Below are 25,256 nucleotides of genomic sequence, written 5' to 3' on the forward strand. Positions count from 1 at the left end.
AGTGTATCAGTTTGAATGGTATTTTACTCCGTCTATGATTGTTATTTTTTATATATACACAATGGATTTTAGTTGAATAAATATAATTCTTACGATGTATCAGCATGTTCATAGAACTGATCCAATACTTCCCCAGTCTTGGCATGGATCATCATAATAATAAAATAAAGGTATCTGATTGGCAGCAATGCACAGATGTGTTGTACTAGTTTTAAGGGACCAAAATGTTAATGAGGGACAAACTCCCGCCAAACAACACTGCCAGTGGATGGATGTCCTCACTTTGCTACTACCTGTAGTAAGATTGTAACTGACAGACATGGCGCTCGGTGAGGGCAATAGCGGACATATGCGACAAGGTATGATGGGTTGTGGGCTCTGACCGGTCTCTTTCGGCACTAATGTTATATTCAGTAATTGACTGACTGTAGTCGGTCTGTTAATCTGCACAAGTCTTTTTAGCCTAGGTCAGCCCCATATACCTTTAGGAGAGAAATCGGGCTGGATTTTTTCCTGTTGAAAGGTTTATTTACTATTTATACATATACAAACAACTACAAATTATATGTACATTAGCTGTATCTGGGCCTTTTGCTTTCTCTTACCTGTTGCTTCATGTATTGCTCCATGATAAGTCAGAGTGATGGGACCTTCTGTAGACAGCTCCAGACTTTGGCTCGATTGGACTGGTCTAGATGCCATTTTGTTTTCAAATTCACAACCAGCAGCTTCCAAGTCACCAACAAGGCCACAATCTTTAACAGGGCCACATATATTTAGCTATTAAATAATAAAAACAGAAATGGATAAAATAGATGCCAATAACCTAAATAAGGTCAGCATAGTAAGCAAATCCACAGAAACTCTATTAAATGACATTTATTACACAATAGAAGCTTATATACCGATACAATTTAGCACCATTACTGATGCCCTCTCAGCTGCTATTAGTAACTGTCCAACACAATTTAGGGAATTTGATTAAGTTTAAATTTGTAATGTACTTAACTGTACAGAAATGTAGAACCCGAAGATACTAATTGCTGCGATTATATAAAAGTTAGCAGAATATGAAGCAGTTGTCAAAATAGGAAAATAGGTACTGTATATATAAAATGGAAGATGCATCATGAAATAATTCGATTTATCTGTAAAAAAAACATTAAAAACGATGCTAAAAGTTTAAAGAAAAGGTCTACTTATAACAGTTAAACAAAAAATATCCTTCCCAAAACATTTAGGGCTCTATCCACTTACTTGCAAATACACGCGGGAGCGAGTCAGCATGGCAGCAGGTGCACTTTATGGCAGCCTCCCAAAACTGCTATGGGGCTGTGAGCAAAAATTAGCTAATTCGGACTGAGAGTGGGCCGTGAGGGGTGCGAGATGCAATGCTGTTACCGGCGTATTAACACCATAGCAACTGGCACCCTTCACGGCTAATTGGATTAGAATAGAAAAAAAAAAACAGAAAATCATTGACCGACTCGCTTCACAATCACAGTTTAATCCGTATATATCAGTTCCAATAAGTTCCTAGGACTTTTACATGTTTGTTTTTTTTTGTTTTTTTTTTTAACTTTCTTGTAGTTGTTGCTGGGAAAAAAAAAAAATTTCATTGCATCCCTTGGGTGACCCTGCATTGACACATCGGAAATGAATAAGAAGTGCACACAAAACGTCTTCATAGAAGAAATCTCATCCTTTTCTTGGAAAAGTAAAAGAATAAACCAGGAAATATCAGAAACCCACCTACCTTATAGGTTTTCCCGTTCCCTTGAACAATATATCCGGAGTCGTTCTTCAGGGATTCAAAATGATACACAAATCCAGTGTTTGGGTTTTCTACAGAGCAGTCCTGCATGCAAACACAAATCTGGTTATACATCTACAATACAGCAGAGCCAATAAAAGGTAACTACAAATAATATACATTGTTAAGAACATTATTTGTAGATGACATTTTAACCAATCTCAAGTACACAACGTCCTGTGATCAGAAATTCTATCCTTTTCTGTAAATGTTGTTAAGCTAAACTGTAGTAAAGTGCAATGGAATATGCTGCGCTATATAAGAAACTGCTAATAAATAACTAAGTATGCTTTTATATTGTGTAATCCAAAGGTTCCCAAACTCTGCCATTACATTCCAGATTTTAAGGATATCCATGCTTGAGCCCAAATGGTCAAATCACATTGAGTGAGGTGCTAATTACCGTAAGTCACCTGTGCTCAAGCAGGGATATCCCTAAAACCTGGACTGGCGGAATTTGGGAACTTCTGTTGTAGTTTATTTCTGCAGTTTTAAGTTAAACAACATTACAAAAACAAATCGTTTCCTTTATGAACACAATTTATCTATATTATATGGATCAAATATATACTTAAGGCGAGACCATGGATGAAAATATTTGCCTTCTGTTTATCCAGGATGATAATTTGCAGCATATCACATTATTGAGCAGTTGAACTAGATTCCAAAAAATATAGTCCTTACTTTAACTGACAGCTTGTACCGTAAACAATTGAGATGTGGAGATAAAGATTTCCATTACATCAGCTCACTTACCCCTTTTCCATGTACATCTGTGACAATAGGACAAGCTGCTTCCGTGTACCATGTAAATGTGGCCTGGCAATTCTCCTTTGAGATATATATGGGGCTACTAGACTATAAAAACATAAAAAGAAAAATATATATTCAGATTTGAAAACGTGAGTAAAATTTTGGTTTGTAAACACATAATGCTCCCCACAAACCTTCAGTTTTCTGTTTGATCTAGTGCAATTAATGTCATGTAAATAGAACACTCATACCTTCCTGAGGATAGATTATACAAATTGGAACTCTTTTTAAACTGAATAAAATAAGGATACTTGATGTGTAATTTTTCTACAAATGCTATTCAAGCAGTCTCATCACACTATTTCCTTGGAGCATATGGCTGATGTGTTGCATTAAAAAAATGGGATTTTGGTACCCACCGATAAATTCCTTTCTCCATTTTCATAGGGGACCCTGGAGAACATACAATGGGGTATAGACAGGTGAGAGAGTGGAGCCTAGCACTTTAAATTTCTTTAGAGGTGTAGTTGGCTCCTCCCCCTCTATACCCTACCCGACCTCAGGTAAGATTAACCAAGCCTGAGTGGAGATGGAGAGCATAGACAACAGGGGAAGGAGAGACAAGGAGAAGTAGGAACCAACTAAAAATGTCCAGGACAGAGAACAGTCAGCAAAAGTGACAACAGGACACGCTGCAGACAATCAAGACGCAGATAAAAACTCACCAAACACTGTAGTAAGGAATAGCGATGCGAGGGCGTTTAGTGTCTCCTGGAATCGGAGAAAGGGATTTATCGGTAAATACCAAAATCCTATTTTTTTGATGCAGAAATGTCATCCAGGACCATACATGAGGTCCAACGTAGTTCAGGAGCTCAAAGTCATCCGATTACAGGTATCAGATGGGTTTGATGTAGAAATCACTACGAGGTTGAGATTCCATAGGGCGGAAGGAGGCACCAAAGGTGACTGGACTAAAGAGCTACCTACATAAGGTTTATAGATCAGGTAGCAGGGCAAGAAATACTGATAATCCTACTGAGAAGGCAACAATCTGTACCTTCCATGAGTCAAGGCAAAGACCAGTAGCCACTGCCGCCTGGAGGAATGACAAAACCAGGACAGCCAGAAGGAAGTATTCAAGAAAAAACACGGCGTGCACATCATGCGGCAGAAGACTTCTAATATGCTGGAAGCGTGCCAATGACACCGGCTTCCGGCCCAGGCCTAGTAGGAATGACAAACTTTGGGCTACCTGAGAGCTTCACGAGTATGGCTGCAACAGCCACAATGACAACGAAGATGCAGCAGAGTGAGGAACAATAATCGACCCTGCATACGAAGATCCAGGCAACATGGTAACAGCGATGGGTCACCAGAGTTAAACTACAAAAGATCCAAGAACCACACCAGGCGAGGCCAATGGTGGAGCTGTGCTAAAAAAGTCGGAGACCCCATGCCACGGACCTCTAAGAGAGGGCGTAGACCAATTGGAAAACACCAGCAAGGATCACGTGTACCATAAAAAGCCACCTATTCCGAGGGAGAACCAGGAAAAAAAAAAACTATGTCAGAGTGCAAGAGCAACAAGGTCAGGTAGCAAATGACATTCCCCAAGGATGTCATGTAAAGCCTAAGAGGGAACTGCGAAACCTAAACAACTCCACCTGCATAGCAGCTCAGACTGCATCAGGACCCAGAAAGATCCATCCAGTATACTCCTGGTTCATTCTTCTTAAATATCTGTAGACAGCAAACCAGAGGATAACTAAGGTTTGGGGATAGAAAAATGGACACACTCAGGAATTCACATGTCAAGAAACCTTACAACCCTTCATTATTGTCCCCTATGGATTTTACGATCAAATCTCCAGTCCAGCTTCAGTGAGAAACAGACCTTCGACTTTCTTTCACCCTTAAAACAATTAGAGTCTAGTCATCTCTCTTCTTTCTCCTTATCGAAATACACTATACCGAAAATGCATGTTAAACTGTTAAATAAACTGTATTTGAGTCCTTCTAGACTGCACAAGATATGGTTCACAGTTTCTAAACTCTGCTGGCGTCTTTGCCGCTCTGACGGTGCTCTCTTTCATTTTTTGGAACTGCCCCAGCCTTGCATCCTTTTCGGGCGGAAGTATTTACTCTTATACAAGACATCCTAGGTCTTACTCTACCGCTAGACCCGCTGCCTAGCCCTTTACACTGGTACCCCATCACTGGGGGAGATTAATTATGGATTGCAACAGCGTACACAGATCAGCCGATGGTGTGTACTGTGCATGAGTATGCACCGCAGTGCGCGTTCGTGAGTTAGCATTACAATCGCACTGCGATTCACCTACACAGATACAAAGCCGACGCAGACCGAGGGACGGTACATCAACATTTGGAGGCGGTGACAGGGGAATAGTTGGAGAAACGCCGGCGTGCTTGTCCCTTAGCCACTGCGACGGCAAACACAGCTTGAGTACATCTGCGTGCGACGAGGTTAGCAATATCTGAGTAAAGTCAGACCTTTTGTAATTGTGCGTGTAGGGCTGATGTTACTCCATGTTCCCAATGTATACGCACTGTATCACGGATGTGAGATAGCGGTAGGGGGGTCTCTATGCTGGCTGTGCGATGGATTTGCGATTACATTCATTAGCATATTTTCGCAGCAGACCTGATTGCATAATCACAGCCGCAATCCGTAATGAATCACTGTTCCCAAATCTGCCCATTATGTCCTCGGTCACATTTTAATATTTGCTAGGGCTACTATAGCTCAACATTGGACATCCCCCCTTCCTCCATTTGCTAAAGTTATAGCGAAAACGCAATTCCATTTTGAAATGGAGACGAGAGAAGCTGGTTATTCTATGGCTCCCTCTTCCCCTATTATGAAGTGGGATCCATGGAACTTATGTCACAGATGGTAAGGGTGCACCCCATGCACAACCTAGTTCATGGAATCCCTCTTGCCCTCTTAACCTATATGAGCCCCCACTGGTGGATTCAGATGTCTAATTTACTAATTTCCTATGTAATTACAGGTTTAATATATGTTTGATGTCTGTAGATGTCCTGTTACCTTTCCCTTTATTTGCCTCTTTATCCTTCCCCCCATGTTATACCCCTTTTCTTTTTTTCTGTATCCTCATAACTTTTTTGCATACACCCTAAATTTATTGATGAAAAAAAAAAAAAAGAAACCAAACGACCCATACTGCATGGTGCCCAGAGGTGAGCTATAATAAAAGCCAAAAAACGCAGAAGACTGCCGCTCCCTGCTATTTCACCCTAGTAGACGAAAAAGGACAGCATCAACCAAACCACAGCCACCTAGAAGCAGCAATGCGAGGCCACTTCGCGCTCAGAAGAGAGTTCCTCCATATTGATGATTAGTCTGGGCACATTGATAAGGCAAACTAAAGTTGCTCCAGGTGAGGCCTGAAATCACAACCTCGGCACTGATCTACGGATACTGTCTAATAAATACTGTATGCTGACCACTGGAGCACATACAAAGGTAAAAGTATAGAATGATAGTCCCCCTTTAAAAATGTTGTACCTTGATGATGGGTCAATAAAGAGCTCCGAAACATCTGTGAATTAATCACATTCCTGTGCTGTGTCCGTCATTCAAACAGAGTGCCGCCGGATTGGTATTTATATATACAGTACATCTGGAAAGTATTCACAGCTCTTCACTTTTTCCACATTTTGTTATGATACAGACTTATTCCAAAATGGAATAAATTCATTTTTGTCCTCAAGATTCTACACACAATACCCCATAATGACAAAGTGCAAAAAGACTACACCGACTCATCTATTAGCCAGGTGAGATAGAAAGGCCAAAAATTACCAGACAACTAATGGTTCAAACTCGTGATGAAATGACCACAGCAGTGGAGGCTTTGTCTGCCAGGACACTGGAATCAGAGACCCTCTACCTATTAAGGCAGAGCCTAGGTACACTGGTCTATTGTAGCACAGACACAGACGTTGTAGTTAACAGCAGTAGCTTATATTGAGTAGCAGGGTTTAAGCTAAGACAGACTACAACAGAACTGTTATGACAGTGTTAATGTCCACTAGAATAAAAAGGTATTTACTGTATCACAGTAGTTAAATTGATAGCTCCCTGCCAGCTACTGGTGCAAATATATATATGGCTGAAACGGGATGCGGTCAATGTCCCCACTGCGGGGATTTCGGCAGTGGGGTTGGGGGGAGGGTTAGCGTTAAGGGTTAGGCACTGGAGGGGGGGGGCGGGTTAGGCACTAGGGGGCAGGAGTAGGTTTAGGGTGCGAGGCGGGAGAGTTTAGGTTTAGGTACTAGGGAAGGAGGTTAGGGTCAGGCACCGGGGAGGGAGGGTTAGAATACTGACTGACAAGTGTCAGTATTCTAACTCTGTCTGGATGCCGGCATTGGGATTCTGACTGCCGGCATCCTGTTCCCATCCCAGCTGAAACTGCACATCTACTGCACCCTAGCAGGCATAGCCAGGAGGACTCTGCATGCATTGCACAATAACTCTATTTAGCCGCAATGCTAATTACTGCACCAACTGTGTGCAGATAAATAAAACAATAATGACACTGCCTGTTGCTTTTATGTTACTTCTCAAGATGCTGGTGTCTGGACTGTGTCACTGGTGTTCCGTGGAACACTAGAATGACAGGCGGCCCACGTGTGGAATTGTACCTGCTTGAAGAGAGTGTCCTGCCTTTTCCTGGGCTACAGGTATGGCCGGGTACATGGGGAGCATTAAAGCCTCCGGTCCATCCGAGCGGAAGTTGCTGCGCCGCCACTAAGCATCACCTCCAGCCCCCGGAATTCCATAACGGCACCGCTGCTAGCGCTATGATAGCGCTTGTGTACAGGTCAATGCACAGCAATAAGCTACTGACCTACAGCGTTAAATTATCAATGAATGTTAAAACAGGAGGGCTATGTGTGCAGTAGGAGCTCCCTGCTTGTTCCCTATGGGATACAAATTTGCTGCACTGCTCTAGGAAACTCTAGGTTATTTTATCCTTCTGTTCGGGGAGCTATTAAGAAATTTCGACTATACTGGATCAGAGTAGAAATGTGCTGAGTCGTACAGAAGTATTGCACATGTCACACAGCCGTGCTGGTCACTCACTCATAATGCGCTCTAACTAACCGCGCTGCGCCGGGGTACCCGCGACTTTGTAGAAGACCCCCCTTCCTGCTAGACAAGGAGAGTTGGGACATAGTTACTGCTGCTAGCCGGCCAGTGCGTGGTGGGCACACAGTGGTCCGATGACCCGTTGCCAGGGATACTGGACACTAGTCGCAGTAAGCTGTGGCGGCCCCTCCGGCGGCTCCTACGGTGCAGAAAAACTGCCGCAGTTTGCCTGTTGAAGTCTTGATAGACATCAAGCAAATAAAATTAAAAATAAAAAAGTAAAAATGGATGGAGACAGCCCTAATGTGCATCCGTCTCACTCGGGCACTAATCTAATACAGAGTTCGGGTGGGGTATAGAGGGGGAGGAGCCAACTACACTTCTAAAGAAATTTAAAGTGCCAGGCTCCACTCTCTCAACAGTCTAAACCCCATTGTATATGTACTCCAGTGTCCCCTAGTGGAGGAAGAAGAAATAAGCAGTGTATGGCAGCTTCACTAGTATTGCAGAAAAAAATGTTTTCTAACCAGAATAAATCAAGCAGATATGTTTATATTTAAACAAAATGGAATTTCTATTTACCTATAGGGTATTATTTTCCTTTTAAACTTTTTTGTAACACGATGATTTAATAAAGTTTAAGTTTTTTTTCTTCTAATTTTACCCCCAAATAAGGAATAACAAAATAAGCTATAAAAAAGATGAACAATACAGGAATGTAGTGAAATCGACATCCTTACCGTTGATCCCTTCTTGCATGTAAGATGTACTATTGACGAATAAGTGGTGTTCTCCTCTTCCAAATTTATACATTCAGAGCCATTTTTGTACTCAATAATTATTCGTCCAGTTTCGTCTATAATGGGTTTGCCACTTGCCACTCCCAAATTTTTGATTGCCACCGTCTCAGCCGGCAAACCCTGCAATGAAAAGATGGGCATTTAAATGTCTGTACAACAGTAAGGATTAACCACTTTACCGCTGAGCCTATTTTGGCACTTTTTGCCAAGGTCTAATTGGCAGGAATTATTTATGCAGTACCCAAAATTCATAAGACTTCAATTCCCTAATAATAGTAGTAGTAGTTGTTTATTTCTTCTCAAAGACAATCTATTAAAAACTGGCAAAAAAGTGTGTTTTTTTTATTGAAGTTGCAAGAAAGTGAATTAAAGCAAGTGTGTGTCTATTTCTTTTGATTATTAGGGATCGGTATGATTTACCGCCAGACGCATGGGGCACAGGGGGAAGAGGGGTGGGGCACAGGGGGAAGAGTACCTCCAGGCCCCCTTCTCTCAGAAAGCACCCCGGACAGAGCTGCTCCAAACCAGCTCTGGCACTGTTGTCTGGGAACAATTTTGCTCATCTCCAGCCATCGTCACCCTGCGCTGATGCTGGTGGCAGAAGCTGGAGACTAGCAGAATCAGTCCCCTCCCCGGCTAGGGTGGTGGCCGACCAGGCACCTATCTGCTTTCACTTGCTCTCCTCCTCTGCCCGCCGATGATGAGTCGACGGCACTGAGCTACAGATCTGGGGGAAGACGACGAGGAGTATGAGGCTTGACTCTTTAGCTGACCTGACAATGCTGGGGCTCTGGGAGCACTAAGCTGAAAGCAGCCAACCCCACTTAGCAGAGGTCAGTGAGCAAAACTGTAAGGATATGGGAGGGGGGGGGGATAAAAATTATTCAATATACTTTATAAGGCATGGAGTCAGAGGGGGGATCATTGAATATATAAGGGTTGGGAGTGAGGGGGAATCATTAAATCTATAAGGGATTGTGTGAGGGGGGGAAATCATTAAATATATAAGGGATTGTGTGAGGGGGGAATCATTAAATATATCATAATTGACGGGTCATAGGCACGCCGGGAAGGTCTTTTGTCCATGGTACTACTAAGACTAGCTATGGTTAGTGTGCCGATAGGACCAGGAGGTTCTTCCCCACGGAGGTGTCGGGAGAGGAGGTACGCACACAGCGGGGCAGTGCTGACAAGAGGGAGAGGACCCCGTCTTTAGTGCCCTGGGCACCCGAAAGCTTAATCCAGCCCTGTGGGCACCACCAAGTGTGTAGGTGCCAGGATGGGGAAAACTCTACACATTACGAGGGGAATTCAATTGACCACGATCATTTTTCGTGGGGTAAAAACGCAATTGTTTTTTTGGGCAATTCAATTACCCTCCATTTTTAATGCACAAAAAAATCCCGTTTTGGGCAAAATCACAGAGGATCCGGGCAAGGTTGCCGGATCCATGCGTTTTTGCATATGTGGCAACGAAAAAACGGCACTTATCGGGGGTTTTGTTTCACCTGCCCCTGGATCTACTCCTGGCTGACCTCTCCTCAGCGCAGCCTATTTTTTGTCCTGCGGGGGATGTGGTCACTCCTTTTTAACAATTAGGCCACACCTCTAATAAGTCCTGTCTTTGGGGCTAATCTATGTGCGGACCTGGCATAGTACAATTTTCTGATTTTAATCAATTCTGTCAAGTACCTTCATAGTAAACTTTGGGCCAATGGTGCCCTGAACTAATTGCTAAAAAAACTGAGGCTGCCAGGAACCGAGAAAGTTTGGGAACCATTACACATTACTATACGCATCTATGGTCCCTCACCTACAGATGTGTGCACATACGTCTATCCTCCGTGCAGTACAAGTTGCATTGCACAACGCCTTAGAGTCGTGTGACTCGGAGCCTAGCCGTGGCGGGACTAGAAGGGCTGTTTAACACGCAAGGAGGTTACATCAGTAACTACCAGCACTAACGTATTTGAACAGTTCAGCCTATAAAACCTTAGGTCACATCTCCTACTCACTTACTACAATACAGTGCTGATGCAGCTACAAACACATTACATGTTTCATTAACCAGCTTAATAAAAAAAGACACTAAGAGCAATAGTGGAGACCTGTGCATGGAAACAGAGATGGACTTCTTCAGTGACAACAGAGAGAAGGAAGTTTATACTCAAATTTTCACCAGCTCAGACCCTAATCCAAACCTTCCATCAGCCCAAGATCCAGGTATACACCAATATTTGTTTTTCAGCATTTAATAGATCCTCTTCAAAGTCTATTATACAATCTATATGCCTTGTACTGCTTGAGACTGAAAAAGAGAAAGCTTTGCAACCATGATGGACCAGTAGCTCCCAATATCCATCAGCTGGGCAATGAAGTTTATTCTGTACTACACAGATTTGGTTGTACTATATCATTATTTCTATATTTATTAGTACTCTTACAAATCCCTCTTGCTCATTTTCCTTTCCTTCATGTATCCCATTCTCTCATGCTTTCCTATGTATCCCAATTTCTGCTATTCTGCCCTTTCACTACCTGTATGGATGTTACCCTCAACTGCCACCTTTCACCAATCACAGATATCGGCAGACTGTTTTGTGTTTGTTTGAATTTGGAGTCACTACTGCAGAGATACTACACACTTCTCCAGGGATAGTGGTGCAGTGAGCTAAGGGCCTGATTCAGGATGGATCTCAAAACTGCGTTCGCAGTCAACCGGCCGCTGTGAAAATATGCTAATGAATGCATACGCACTGCCACCGCACCATATTATGAAGATGCCCAGCACTTCATAAAGACGCCCCCTTACCTTCACTCACATCCGTAATAATGTGGAAGATTGCGAAAAAATTGGATCAATCAAAAACCACCAGACCAAGAAGCAGAATAGTGGGTGACCTGACCCTTCCGCAGGAATTGCTAAACTTCCTGCATGCAGTAAGTACCCAGGCTGCGTATGGGTTCACTGTGGATAATTTATGCACGCCCCTGCAATAGTGTTCGAACGCACTGACATGCCTGCGTTCGCAAGACCACTCCCCGTCACCACCCACAAACGGCAATTCCTGCCAATCACTGAGTACTGTGTACTGCCTGCGTTTGCATTCCCGATCGCCGCGCCTGGTTCAGCCTTGCAATCCAACCTGAATCAGGCCGTAAGTCTGAAAGTTTGCTGAATCTTGTTTGAGATCAGCTTGCATTACTTTTAACCCTTGTGAGAACATTTTATTGTGTTTATTTATGGTTTTACACTATGGACGTTTTTCTATAACTGACGCATAGCTCTATCAGATCTATCTAACAAAGGATTTGAAGAAACCAACTATTGGTTTTGTGACAAGCCTTTTTATGTTAGTTTATTACAAAGTACGGGTCCATCTGGCTAATTTATTATTTACCATTGTGATTTAATATACTATGGGTGCTCCCTTGAGTTTATCTATTTGTATTAGAGAAAACTAAAGTTTTATCAAAAACTGTAGACATAAGTAAATATAAAACAAAATAATAAAAACTAACAAATAATGTATTGTACTAAATAGTTTTTCCCCAAAAGCTCCATGGTAAAACAATACAAATCCTTTCCAGTATTTGAAGGAATATCAGGGTAAAGGCACTGATATAATACTTCCTTCAGTCAAGATACGTTTTAGTTCTTACTCCACACGTGGTATATTTTCATCTCTATTTTTTCTCTAAGTTGTGCTGTGCTATGCAACTGGTGGCCCTCAATTTCCATGAAAGCTTAACCCAATCTGTTAAAGTCAGACACTAGGCTGGTCTCCATGTACTGTAGCTCCAGCTCTCATAGCTGGACTGGAGACATTACGGGCTCTATTTACTACAATCCGCATATTGAATGCAGATTGTAGTGTGATATTACCGAGTGAATTCGCATTGCGAATTCAGGCAATATCACAGGGATTTACTACAAATCCCTTACAGGGACAGAGCTTGCGATAAAGCTCTGTCCCTGCAAATCCCCTTCGGAGCCTTATCACGGTATTTTCGGAAAAAATACAGTGATTAAGTGCCCGCGCATGCGCCGACCGGTCGCCACTGCTACCCCCGGTGCTAAGCCCCGCCCCCGCAATCATGGACCCCCGCCCAACCCCCCCCCCTCCCTTAATAGCACTTACCTGCATGCTCCGGGCCTCCGGTGATGTTCTCCATTCCTCCGATCAGGTGATCTCCCATACTGCACTGGGGCCCGATCACCTGATGACCGGGCCGCAGTGCACTATGGGAGACCAGCTGACCGGAGGGGAGTCATCACCGGAGGCCCGATCACCGGTCCCTGGAGTCAGGTAAGTAAATTTTTTTTTTACTAATTTTTTTTCTCTTTTCTTACAGTAATCAGCTTGCGGTCTGTTTAGACCACACAGCTGATTACTGGGACCGACTCCCGGCTCTGCTCTCCCCGTTAGAGCAGGGAAGGAGGCCGGTAACCGGGGGAGACCCTTGATAACGCCAACTCACAGGGCTTTCCCCGATATTTTTTCACATTTTATTTTTAGTAACTCTGGTCGGATCACATTTCCCATTACAATTATGGGAAATGCGATCTGCTTTACTAAAAATATGTGATACTTAGGGGTTGGAGTAGAATTTTACGAATTCTACTCCAATTGCCCTGTAATAACTATAGGTGATACTAAAATAATGTGAAAAGGGTGTGAAAACACCTTTTTTCACATTATTTTAGTAAAAATAATGTTGATAAATAGAGCCCTAGGAAAGAGAAAGAAAGAAGAGACTACATTCTCTTTTATGTAGAAAAATCCTTTATCCATGTCTGAGATGAAAGATAGGACAGAATAGTAAACAAGTTGGCAGATGAGCACTGTACAAGCTAAGTCCTCATACTTAACACAATAATTACACAGTTATGTTCCTAAATCCCCAATTCTATGAATATAGTGTCAGGGCTTGATGAATGATAACCTGCATAACAGTATACTTTGTGCTGCCCTGCAAATTGTAGCTGCTGTAAACAGTCCGAAGCCAACAGAAGCTGTGTATATATAGTCCTAAGCTTGCTAATGTCCAATGCTGAATAAGAAAAACATGTTCCCTTCAGCCCAGTTCAGCAGGAAGTCCATAAATCCACACACGTACCGCATTCGGAGCAAAGGTTGGTCATTTCATTCATATAAAGTAATAAAAGGAGATATACTTACAGAATCTTTATTATTTTCCATCTGACACACAGCAGCAAAGGGATCACATCCTATGACTGGCACCAGGGAACGGCAAACATTAATGTAGTATTTGCTGCGCCCGTCTATGGCAAACCAATTGGAAGAGTGTTCTCCTTGTACCTTAGACAAGCTGTTACAGAATACAACATAAACGTTGGTAATTTATATATCGTTACTGCTGTTAGAAGTGCAGTTGAATAAACTGTGGAGCTATGGTAAGAAGACCGACCATGAAAATTAAAAGCAAAAAAAATCTACAAAATCAGAATCCCTGAGCAAATGGGCATCTTTACAGTCTGTTTCTCCTCTACTGTGATTAATGTTAGACACACAGGTACTCAGAGATCAATGACCTTTACAGAGAGACGCTAGAGCAGCGCACAAGGCCATCATACCAACACACAGCTGTAGCAAGATGGAGTAAAGTAGAACATGTTCTAGGTTACCTCATCCCTGTTCCATTATCGGGTTTTTGTGAAGTGCCTGTGTGCATGACACCTCTGCCTCTCTATACAGAACAATGATCTCTCAGTGAGCATCTGTCCTTTCTCCAAACACCAGGCAGAAAAGAGAGAGCATGGAAGAAGACATTCATATTTCCAAGGGCTTACTACAAATCCAAATGTTTACATTATCCATATAAGTTTTATTCTTACAGTCGCAGGACTTCAGTCAGCAAATTTAAACTTTCTCTCAAGATTTATGGTATTCAGGGATTTGAAACCTCCAAATCCATTAATGTTTTTAAAAAGTAATATAGAACATGAAATAAAATATAAGCATTTCCTAAAGACTAACTAAACAGGTTGACAGGCTATACATTTAACAAACTGCAAATAGCAATAACAAGATAATAATATAAAAAAAAAAAAACATGCAAAGTATAAACCAGTTCCAATTAGTTCTTAGCTTCTGATTAAGTTCAAATATCACCATATGGTTATTTGAATCACAAATAAAATAAAAAAATACCATTACAAGTATTTGGCCTCTGGCTCCCCGGACCCCACAGCAGTGATGCAGCGGTCTGTGACTACCGGCATCACTACCTAAATCATAGTACGCGCGGGTGACAAAAGTGCGAGGAAGGGAACTTCTCATATGTTATATAGTGAGCTCATTATTGTCTTAAAGAGGCAGAAAATATGTGAAAGGTGAAAAACTCCACTTCTAAAATACAATGTATTACAAATAAAAGGACCAACATCTTCCTTCAACATTGTACATATAATTTATCAAAGATAACACGTGGTAAAATGGTGAATACTATCCTAGGCTTACCTGGACAGATCATATTGCTCATTTGTATCTTCATCCACCACAATACACTCCACCGGTTGCCCAGGACAGGCGTATTTTGTGTACCACTTGAAGTTATATGTATAGTTATCTTCTTTCTAAATGCACAATATTAATTAATTTAATCCTTTAAAACGATCACTTGATACTTAATTTTAAACTGACGTTTGTATTTCAAATGTTATTATTTTACACACAGAAGACCATGGGGAAAATGAAATTATAGCAGTAAATTTCAGCATGCTAATTGATCCCCCTGGGCTATCCAATTTTTATTTGGGACCTCAGCAGGCTCAGAAAAAAAAATCCCTGATAAATTAGCCTGTTTTCGAGAAGCCGCCGGCAAAAACACATAGGTCCGTGAAATTATTATAGATTTAATTTTATTCACCCGCAAACAGCACAATTGTTCAGCATATGTACCACATTGAAATGTCCACGATGGTCCCACAGACAGAGTAGAATGTGTTGCCACTGTGTTTGAAACAGGGAGATCAGCCTGCGTGTAAGCTTGAGAGATAGTCATGCGCAGCCATCTAGCCAGAGTTTGTTTGTTAGTCACAAACAGCCTTGTTTGTGAAAAACATAACAAAAATAGCATCTGATTTTCTAAAACAGTTTGCACGATCCACATAGATACGGAGAGCATGAACCACATCCAGGGAGGCTTCACCTACAGAAAGGTCTGAAGACTGGAAAGCTGGAACCACAATCTCTTCATTCACATGAAAACCAGACACTACCTTAGGAAGGTAACCCATCCGTGTACGGAGAACAGCTCTATCCTGGTTAAAAAGCAAAAAGTGGGAGCGACAAGAGTGCTGCCAAATCAGAGACTCTGCGGGCAGAGGAGATAGCGGGAGAAAAAATGTCTTTGCCGTCAACCAGTTCAAATCTACTGATTCCAGAGGTTCAAATGGGGGTGCCTGTAGCCCCTTGAGAACCAAAGACAAATCCCACAGTGCCACCGGTGGGACAAAGGGTGGCTGAACTCTGAGAACACCCTTAGAAAAAATTGTAACATCCGGCAGAGAAGCGATCCTTCGCTGGAACCAAACTGACAGCACAGAAACCTGTACTCTCAAGGTGGCCAGGCGGAGAAGGAGGTCTAACACAGCCTGGAGAAAAGCAAGTAACCGGGAGACCCTAAAAACCTTAGGGTCATACTTTCTGTAGGAACACCATTGACCAAAGGAGTGCCAAACTCTGATTCAGACAATGCTTAGGGCAGCCTTCCTCTGCCCCCATCTATTACACAGAGCTGGAGAAACCATTGGCTCTTAAGGTGGAAGGCTCAAGAGTCCGCCGTCAAGATAGTCTAGGTAAGTCCAGATGCAGGCAGGGACCCTGCGTCAACAGATCTGGCCATAAAGGAAGAGAAAATGGAGTGTCTATGGACAGATTCCATATGTCGGTGAACCAATGGCTACTAGTATTAATGTGCCGCCCTCCTGCTTGAATTTCCTAAGGAACCTTTGCGAGGAGGGAAATCGGAGGAAAGAGATACACCAGCTTGACGTTCTGCCCAGATCACTTCCCACATGGCTGCGTGACTCCCTGATGGTTGAAATAGGTTACTGTGGTCGCATTGTCGGACTGAATCTGGATCGGCCTGCCTTGCAGTAGGTCCTGTGCCAGGATGAATCTCCAAGAAGTTTATGAGCAGGTGACTTTCCTGATTTGTTCATTTTCCCTGAAAGGTATAATAACCTGTCACCGCCCCCCCATCCGCGAAGACTGTCGTCCGTGGTGAGGAGCACCCAATTTGAAATCCAGAATGGGCGACCCATGTCCAAATGAGTCTTTGTAGCCCAAACCTCCGCAGTGAGAAGAATCCTCTGTGACCATAGTAGATACTGCCCATTCCACCGGGAGATAATCAATTGTTGCAGAGGCCTGGAGTGAAACTGAGCATATTCCACCCTGTCGAAGGTGGATACCATTGACTCCAAGACCTGCATCACTGATAGAATGGATACCCTTTGCTTGCGGAGCAATTTGCACACTCGCAACAATAGGGCCGAAATCTTGGCCCCTGGCAGAAACCCCCTTTGTGCCTGAGAATCCAGATATGCCCCCAGATGTACCATTTGCTGTATTGGAGAAAGGGAGATTTCTTCCAATTTATGATCCAAACGTGCGTCTGTAGGCAGGTAATGGTCAGTTGAATATGGTGTTGTAAAACAGCTGGAGACTGTGCCAATATCGGAAGGACGTCCAAGTATGGCACTATTCTGACTCCCTGACGTAGGCAGTCATAACCTCCATTATTTTGGTGAAGACCTGAAGGGCCAAAGGGCAGTGCCTGAAATTGGTAATGTTGTTGTAGGACAGCAAACTGTAGAAATTGTTGGTGGGATGGCGTAATAGGCGCATGCAGATACGCATCCTGAATGTCCAGGGAAGCCATAAAATCCCTAGGTTCCATCGCCAAAATAATTGACTGAAGATTCTCCATACAGAACTTTGGTACACGGATAAACCTGTTGAGGGTTTTCAGATGTAGAATAGGGCGATGAGACCCATTTGGTTTCTGAACCAAAAACAGATTGGAATAATAACCCCTTTCTTGTTGAACCACAGGAACTGGGATTATCACCCCTGCCAACAGCAGGGAGTAAATAGCCTCCTGGATGGCCATGGCCTTGATAGAAGCCGATGGGGGAGTTGTAAAAACAAAAAAACAAAAAAACTTCTGAGGAGAATGCCTCCGGAAAGTGAGGGCATACCACTTCTCGGACCCAGACGTCTGTTGTTGCTTGATGCCAGTAATTCACAAAATGAAGAAGTCGGCCTCCCACCCTGGGATCCCCCAGGAGGAGGCCCACCCCATCAGGCAGAGGGTTTGTCTTCCAGCTTGGAAGCTGGACGTCTGGCTGGCCAGGACATCTTAAGGTGCCCATCCACTTAAAGACATGAAAAAGACTGCACGATTACGATATTGTAATCATGCAGTCATTTGTCAGTCTGATGTGCCTACACTGAATGAGCAGTCGTTCAGTGTAGGCACATCAATCATCTGCAAACATGCTGAACCTGACATTATCGTCAGGTTGTCCAGCATGTTTGCCCGATGATAGATGTCTAAACAACCAGCGGGAGTGCGCATCGCTGGTTGTTTTAGACATTTTTGCAGACGATTTGCAAATGATTTATGAACGATTGAACGATATGGTTATCATTCAATCGTTCAACTTAATAGTCTAGTGGATGGGCACCTTTAGTTTGCTGCTTAGTGGTCCCGCGAGAACTAGACGGTCTAGAGAAAGACTGTCCTTTTGCTCTTCCCTGAGGACTGCCTCAGGATGGTCCTCCTGAGATAGACCTTATAGAAGAACCCGTCTCATCATCTGACTCCTCCGATGATGTGTCTGAATCTACATGCTGGGCAGACTGACAAAATTATATCATTCGCTTAGGTGCTTTAATGGCTACTGGTCTGTTCGTCTGCAACATTTGTTGAAACGCAGCTGATGACAGAGACTGACTTGAGTGGGCATAAACATCCATCCAGGATGGATGTATAGAGGGCGGCAAACATAGCAGGCTGGAACTGCTGTGGGTATCCCATTACGGGAGGCAGCAAGGGAGTAGCCAAATGGTCCACTAGCTGCATCATAACCTGAGACAAGGAGGATACCCAAGATGGCTCCTGTATAGGGGCTGATAGACTGGACTGGTGAGGTGGTTCTTTATAACAAATAGCACACAAACCATCCTATATAAAATCCTGAGGGGACAAGCCCGCCAAACAACTTTTACATGAAACCAGCACCGGGGCCTCAGTTTCCGGTTTCCCCTTATTCTTAGACATAATAAATAAGTGCAAATGTGACTGCCTTCACAAGCAACAATAAATGTGAAGTACAATTTGAGAAACAAACAAATATATACAGTATATATTCCCCACACACCTGTAGCAAAAGGATTGAGGAGAAATAGCAGTGATAGTTATACCTGACAGTACAGAAAATAAAGGCAGTAACAACACAGCAGAGCTAGCAAAAGTCACATACAATGCATATATAATATACTTGCAATGGGCCCTGAATCAACTGTTCTAAACACAAGGTTTGTTAGGATTTTGAGTGCTGTATAACCTGGCCTGTGTGGAGAAGTATACAGGGAGACTAGACCCAAATCCTCCTGAGACCAGCAGCTACAGCAGAGCACAGATAGTGGTCGCTAGGTGTCTCATATAAAGAGGGTAGGAGGAACAACCCAGACGCGGGAAAACTTCATCTGGATCGGCATCTGGGCTGGGGGAGGGGCTGCGGGGGAGAGCCGACCTCCCCTATGCTGTATTAACTGACCAGGTACGCTGGCCTTATAACATGGCAGCTGCCACTGTCCCAAACGCCAGACCGGTGGTCTAGTGGGAGAGCGGATGCAGAGGTCGCCCCACTACAGCAACCTCCGGCAGGTCTCCAACCGCCGGAGGTAGGGACTGCCACGTGGTTCCCCGCGAGCAGGGAACCACCTTACCTGCGTCCCCATACTTCCGGCTGCAGTCCCGGGTCCCAGCATCGTCACCAGCCAAGCTCAGCTGGTGCCCGCTGAAACCACCAGTCCGGTCACTGATGTTGCGGCGCTGACGGACGCCTAGTGCTGCTTGCTCTGAAGTTAAAATAAATAAAAAACATAAAATAAAAAGCTTGGGACTGCCTGAGCAGCCCTCCTTTAACAAAGGTGCGTCGGAATCCTGCCGCACCATACGAAAAACTGAACCTGTTTCAGGGTGTATGTGGAGGAGGACCTGAGGCATCCTGGGAGCTGAAAGCTTAATTTGGTGCCTGGATCACTCCAACCACACTTCCCCCATGGTATCACTGTGGACTCCCTATGGGCCCAGAAGAAGAAAAATGAGCTTTAATTGAATTGCTTAAATGGTGAAAAGTCCTATTTTTCGCCCCTAAAAATATATTGGGCTGATTGAATACCCGGGATATGTCAAATAAATGTACATTGCATTTTTGCCCTTAAGTTATTTTTATTCAGTTATTTCAATAAAATCATATTATTATACTTTAATCTGGGAAAAAAGGGTAAAGAATTCTTAGTACAGAGCAACAGAGTGTTACAAATCTGAGTCATTGAACAGACTGCGTTTATACTGTTATTGCCGACACAATAATATAGTCACACTTACAGCAGCTATGAAACACACTACTCTTCAGCGTTTTCTCGTACCTGATATTCCGGCTGACCAACATCAATATTTCGGTCACATAGGAAGGTTATGAGTGATGACCGAGCGGTTTTCTTATCATCATTGTAAGGTGTTCCTTCCATATAGTGGAGCTGTATCATTCCATCATAGTAGGAAAGCTTGGAATTACCCTTACCAATATTCCAATGACTGTCTTTACTGCAGAAACAACACAAAATGGTGTGAAACCTATAAATAAGTACATCAGTAACTAGGCTCAATGTACATAAAAGGACTGCAGATTATTTACCTTTTTGTCACTTGACATGCGCCCGAGTTGGCTTCACATGGTTCTTGTATTACATTGCCACAAACATTTATATAAAAATCGTATGTGTCCGTGGTAAGACTGTAGCTTCCATCTTTCTTGGTCAGTGGTGACAGGTCAAAGTAAAAACCTGCAAATAAAACAATAAGGTTGGATGTCAAAACTTCCCATTATATACCTGTGTGTATAATTATTACATTACAGTCGGCTCTGTTATACCGCTTTCACACTGCTAGCAATAAGCCGAGTTATTTCAAGTGAATGCACAGCAACCCGGGTTATTGTGCAGAGTGAAAGGACTCAGTTGAAATAACCCGGGGCATTTCAACCCGGGTAACGAGCAGGGTTGAACACGGGTTCAACCCAGCTCGCGGTGCAATGGGAACGGGTAACAGGTTGATGAGCCTGGGTCCCGTTCACAGCATATGAAGAGGCGGCGCTTGGAGATGATCCCATCTCGAACTCAACACGGGATGGCAGTGATGTCATCATCTCTGCAATAAGCCCGGTCGTGCCACCAGTCTGACCTGGGATGGATCAGTTTACAAAATCCTGGGTGCGACCTGGGTTTGCAATAGTAAAGGGGTATAATTAATATTCTAATTCTCTCATTGGCTACAATATGCTTTTAAGGCCAAAGTTTTTTACACTAGATATACAAACATCTGCTATAACATTAAAACCACCTGCCTAATATTGTGTAGGCCCCCCATGTGCTGCTAAAACAGCTCTCAGTCATCGAGACATTGACTCCACAGGACCACTGAAGGTGTCCTGTGGTATTTGGCACCAAGACGTTAGCATCAGATCCTTTAAAATGTGAGGTGGGGCCTCTATGGCTCAGACTTGTTTTACAAGCATATCACACAGATGCTTGATCGGATTTAGATTTGGGGAATCTAGAGGCCAAGTCAACACCTTGTCAAGTTCCTCAAACCATTCCTGAACATCCACACAGAAATATATATACTTTGTAACAAAAATATTTCACACACTTGTGGCTGCATGTTTCAAATGTTCATATACCAGTGTTCCTTTTTATATCAATGGACTATAAAGGACTTCTTATGTTCACTTAATTTATGGTTTGATTAATAAACATCTACTTTAGACCTTTTCCCTATAAAACCGCCCCAATGCAGACTGGGTTATGCTCCTGACGAAAGTACTTTGGTAAAAAAACGCGTTGAGCTATTGAGCGCTTGAGGGGAATTATAGACTTGTGGATTGTCAGATGAACAAAACATTGGAGCACTCACTGGCCAGTACTATCAGCTCCACAATTATCCAAAATAGGAGGCAACAGTTAGTGCATGCTCTTGTTTCTATATTCAGTAAAAGACGCGGCAGATAGTGAATAATCAGAGTTCTGGTATAACATACCTTAGATAACTCTTTTTCTTCGAGGTTCATAAGGTCCACAGATTCTACCTTGGGGTATGTAGTGGAAACGATCCATTGCACCAAACAGCTTTCAGCTTTGCAGCTCCCAGGATGCATAGGTCCTCCTCCCTATATATCACGCCTCCAGCCACACGCATTCAGTTTGTAAACAAGCCTAATGGTAAGAGACGGATAGCGGAGAAGGAAGAACATCGCACACAAGAAACACTCATCATACGAAGAGGGAATCAGGGATATGAAAAAACAGAAGAACAGATCCCAACTGAGGCCAGGTGCGTCAGGGAAGGTGCTCTGTGGACCCTATGGACCTCGAAGATAAAGAGTTATCTAAGGTATATTATACCATAACTCTTATTTTCTTCTTCAGGGTCCACAGAATCTACCTTGGGCACATCCTAAAGCAGTTCCCTTAAGGATGGGGTTGCTCATGAGCAGAGAGGAGAATCCAAAGGAAGCATCCTGGGAGGCAAACGTATCAAATGCATAGAATTTGATAAACGTATTGACAGAAGACCAAGCGGCTGCCTTGCACAGCTGTTCAGCCGAGGAGCCATGTCTAACCACCTACAACGGTCCGACAGACCGAGTAGAATGTACTGTCACCTTGTTAGACCAGGGAGATCAGCCTGTGTATAGACCTGAGAAATAATCGTACGCAGCCAGCGAGGCAAAGTCTGTTTGATTGCTGGCCAGCCTCGTTTGTGAAACACATATGACAAACAAGCTAGTCTCATTTCCTGATGGAGCTGGTACGATCCACGTATATACGAAAGGCTCGAACCACATCCAGGGAAGCTTCACCTGTAGACAGGTCTGAAGACTGAAAAGGCCGGAACTACAATCTCTTCATTTATATGGAAACGGGAAACTACTTTTGGAAGGTAACCCGCCTTAGTAAGTATAACAGTTCTATTTTGATGGAAAATCAAATATGGAGGGCGACATGACAGCGCTGCCAAGTCAGAAACTCTACGAGCCAAGGCGATAGCGAGGAGAAAAAGGGTCTTCCCTGTCAACCATCTTACGTCCACCATATCCAAAGGTTCAAAGGGAGCCGTCTGCAATGCCCCAAAGGAAGAACCAAAGTCAAATCCAATAGTGCCACTGGAGGGACAAATGGAGGTTGCAGCCGGAGAACCCCCTGCAAGAATGTTCTAACATCCGGCAGAGGGGCAATTCTCTTGATCAAAACTGACAATGCAGAAACCTGAACTCTCAAAGTAGCCAGACGGAGACCCAAGTCTAATATTCTCTAAGTATTCTTGCGACCTTGAAAATCTTAGGGTCATATTTTCTGTGAGAACACCAAAGAAAAAATGAATGCCAAATTCTGTGATAGCTGCGGGCGGAAGCAGGCTTCCTTAACCTCAGCATCATTTGAATCACAGAAGTCGAAAAACCCTTGGCCTTGAGGACGGAAGACTCAGTCATGCCGTCAAAGCCAGTCGAGGTAAATCCTGATATAGGCAGGGACCCTGCAGTAGCAGATTCGGCCGCAGAGGCAGTGGACTGTCTATGGATAGACATGTCAGGTCGGAGAACCAATGCCTCCTGGGCCAGTCAGGGGATAATGAACTTTCTGACGACCCTTGGGAGGAGAGAGATTGGAGGAAACAGGTATGCCAACCTGAAATCCCATCTCACCGACAGAGCGTCCACGAAGGCGGCTGATGGGTCCCTTGTTCTGGACCCGTACCTGGGGACTTTGTGATTGTGACGTGACGCCATGATGTCTACGTCCGGTACTACCCCTTGTCCACCAAGTTTTGAAAGACATCCGGATGAAGAGTCCATTCTCCGGCGTGTATGTCCTGGCGACTTAGGAAATCCGCTTCCCAGTTGAGAACACCTGGGATGAATATTGCAGCTAGCGCCGGAAGATGGCATTCTGCCCACAGCAGAATTTCTGCCACTTCCTTCATGGCTGCCAGACTTCGTGTGCCTCCTTGACGATTGAGGTAGGCCACTGCTGTCGTGTTGTCGGACTGACCCTGGACCAGCCTGCCTTGTAGGAGGTCCTGCACCAGTATGAGCGCCCTGTGCACTGCCCGAAGCTCCAAGATATTTATTGGTAGGAGACTTTCCTGAACCGTAAACTTTCCCTGAAAGGTGTGATGGCCTGTCACAGCTCCCCATCCTCGCATGCTTGCATCTGTGGGGAGTACCACCCAATCCGGGACCCATATTTAAATCAGTAGTCTCCAGCCACCAAGCGAGGGAGAGCCAAACCTTTGGCGAGATGCGGATCATCTGCGACCTTAACTGATGATACTGACCATCCCAATGAGCCAGAATAAAATTCTGCAGGAACCTGGAGTCGAACTGGGCATAAGCCACCATGTTGAATGTGGATACCATGGAGCCCAGCACATGCAGTGCCAAGTGTATCGACACTCTTGCTTGCAGAGAAGACTGCGCACACAAGACTGTAGTGCCACAATCTTGCCTTCTGGAAGAAGAATCCTCTGTCCCAGAGAATCCAGCAGCGCCCCCAAGTGCACCATTCGCTGAGTGGGAGAAATAGAGGACTTTTTCCAATCTATTATCCAGCTGTGCTCTTGTAGGCAGACAATGGTCATCTGGAGATGACATTGTAACATCTCCTGAGATTGTGCTAATATCAGGAGATCATCCAAATAGGTCAGTATCCTGACTCCTTGTCATCTGAGATGAGCCATCATGACTGCCATTATTTTGGTAAATACTCGAGGAGCTGTGGCCTGCCTGAATGGTAGAGCCTGAAATTGGTAATGTTGCGGATCTACCGTCAATCTTAGAAATCTTTGGTGAGATCGTGCAGATATGCATCCTGTATGTCCAAAGAGACCATGAAGTCCCCAGGCTCCATTGCCAGCATAATTGACCGTAGGGTTTCCATACGGAATTTTGGCACATGGATGAACCTGTTGAGAGACTTCAGATTCAGGATAGGGCGATGTAACCCTTTTTATTTTTGAATCAAAAATAAATTAGAATAACCCTTTCCCTTTTGCATCACAGGAATGGGGACTATGACTCCTGACTTCAGAAGGGCCCCAATAGACTCCCGGTAGGCCGAAGCCCTGTCAGGGTCTAAAGGGAGGTTTGTATCCACAAACCTCTGAGAGGGATGCCTCAGGAACATGATGGCATAACCCTGAGAGTCCAGTAGACTAACCCAGGCATCCGTAGATGTCTGGTACCAGGCCTGGAAGAGCTGTAAGAGTCAGCCTCCAACCCTGAGACTCCCCCAGGGGGAGGCCCATCCCATTAGACAGTAGACTTACTATCTAGCTTGGAGGCAGGACATTTGCCTGACCAAGATTTCTTGGGCTGACGTGTCTTGCGGGCATGACTTCGTCTAGAGGAAGACTGACCCTTCGC

General features: G+C 43.9%; 1 protein-coding gene across 3 annotated transcripts in view; it reads right to left on the bottom strand.

The window, feature by feature from the left end:
- IGF2R (insulin like growth factor 2 receptor) overlaps nt 1–25,256 on the bottom strand; it is a 234,364-nt gene that overhangs the window by 76,937 nt on the left and 132,171 nt on the right. For all 3 annotated transcript variants that reach the window (XM_088474371.1, XM_088474372.1, XM_088474370.1), the window contains 8 exons: nt 20,472–20,619; nt 20,203–20,380; nt 14,995–15,110; nt 13,693–13,843; nt 8,450–8,629; nt 2,570–2,671; nt 1,757–1,858; nt 606–780 (listed from right to left, as the gene is read on the bottom strand). In XM_088474371.1, the coding sequence (XP_088330497.1) occupies nt 606–780; nt 1,757–1,858; nt 2,570–2,671; nt 8,450–8,629; nt 13,693–13,843; nt 14,995–15,110; nt 20,203–20,380; nt 20,472–20,619 (1,152 nt within the window). The remainder of the gene's footprint in view (nt 1–605; nt 781–1,756; nt 1,859–2,569; nt 2,672–8,449; nt 8,630–13,692; nt 13,844–14,994; nt 15,111–20,202; nt 20,381–20,471; nt 20,620–25,256) is intronic.

Source organism: Taudactylus pleione, unplaced genomic scaffold (genome assembly GCF_031769625.1).
Source record: "Taudactylus pleione unplaced genomic scaffold, aTauple2 ptg000154l, whole genome shotgun sequence".
NCBI classification, from domain to species: domain Eukaryota; kingdom Metazoa; phylum Chordata; class Amphibia; order Anura; family Myobatrachidae; genus Taudactylus; species Taudactylus pleione.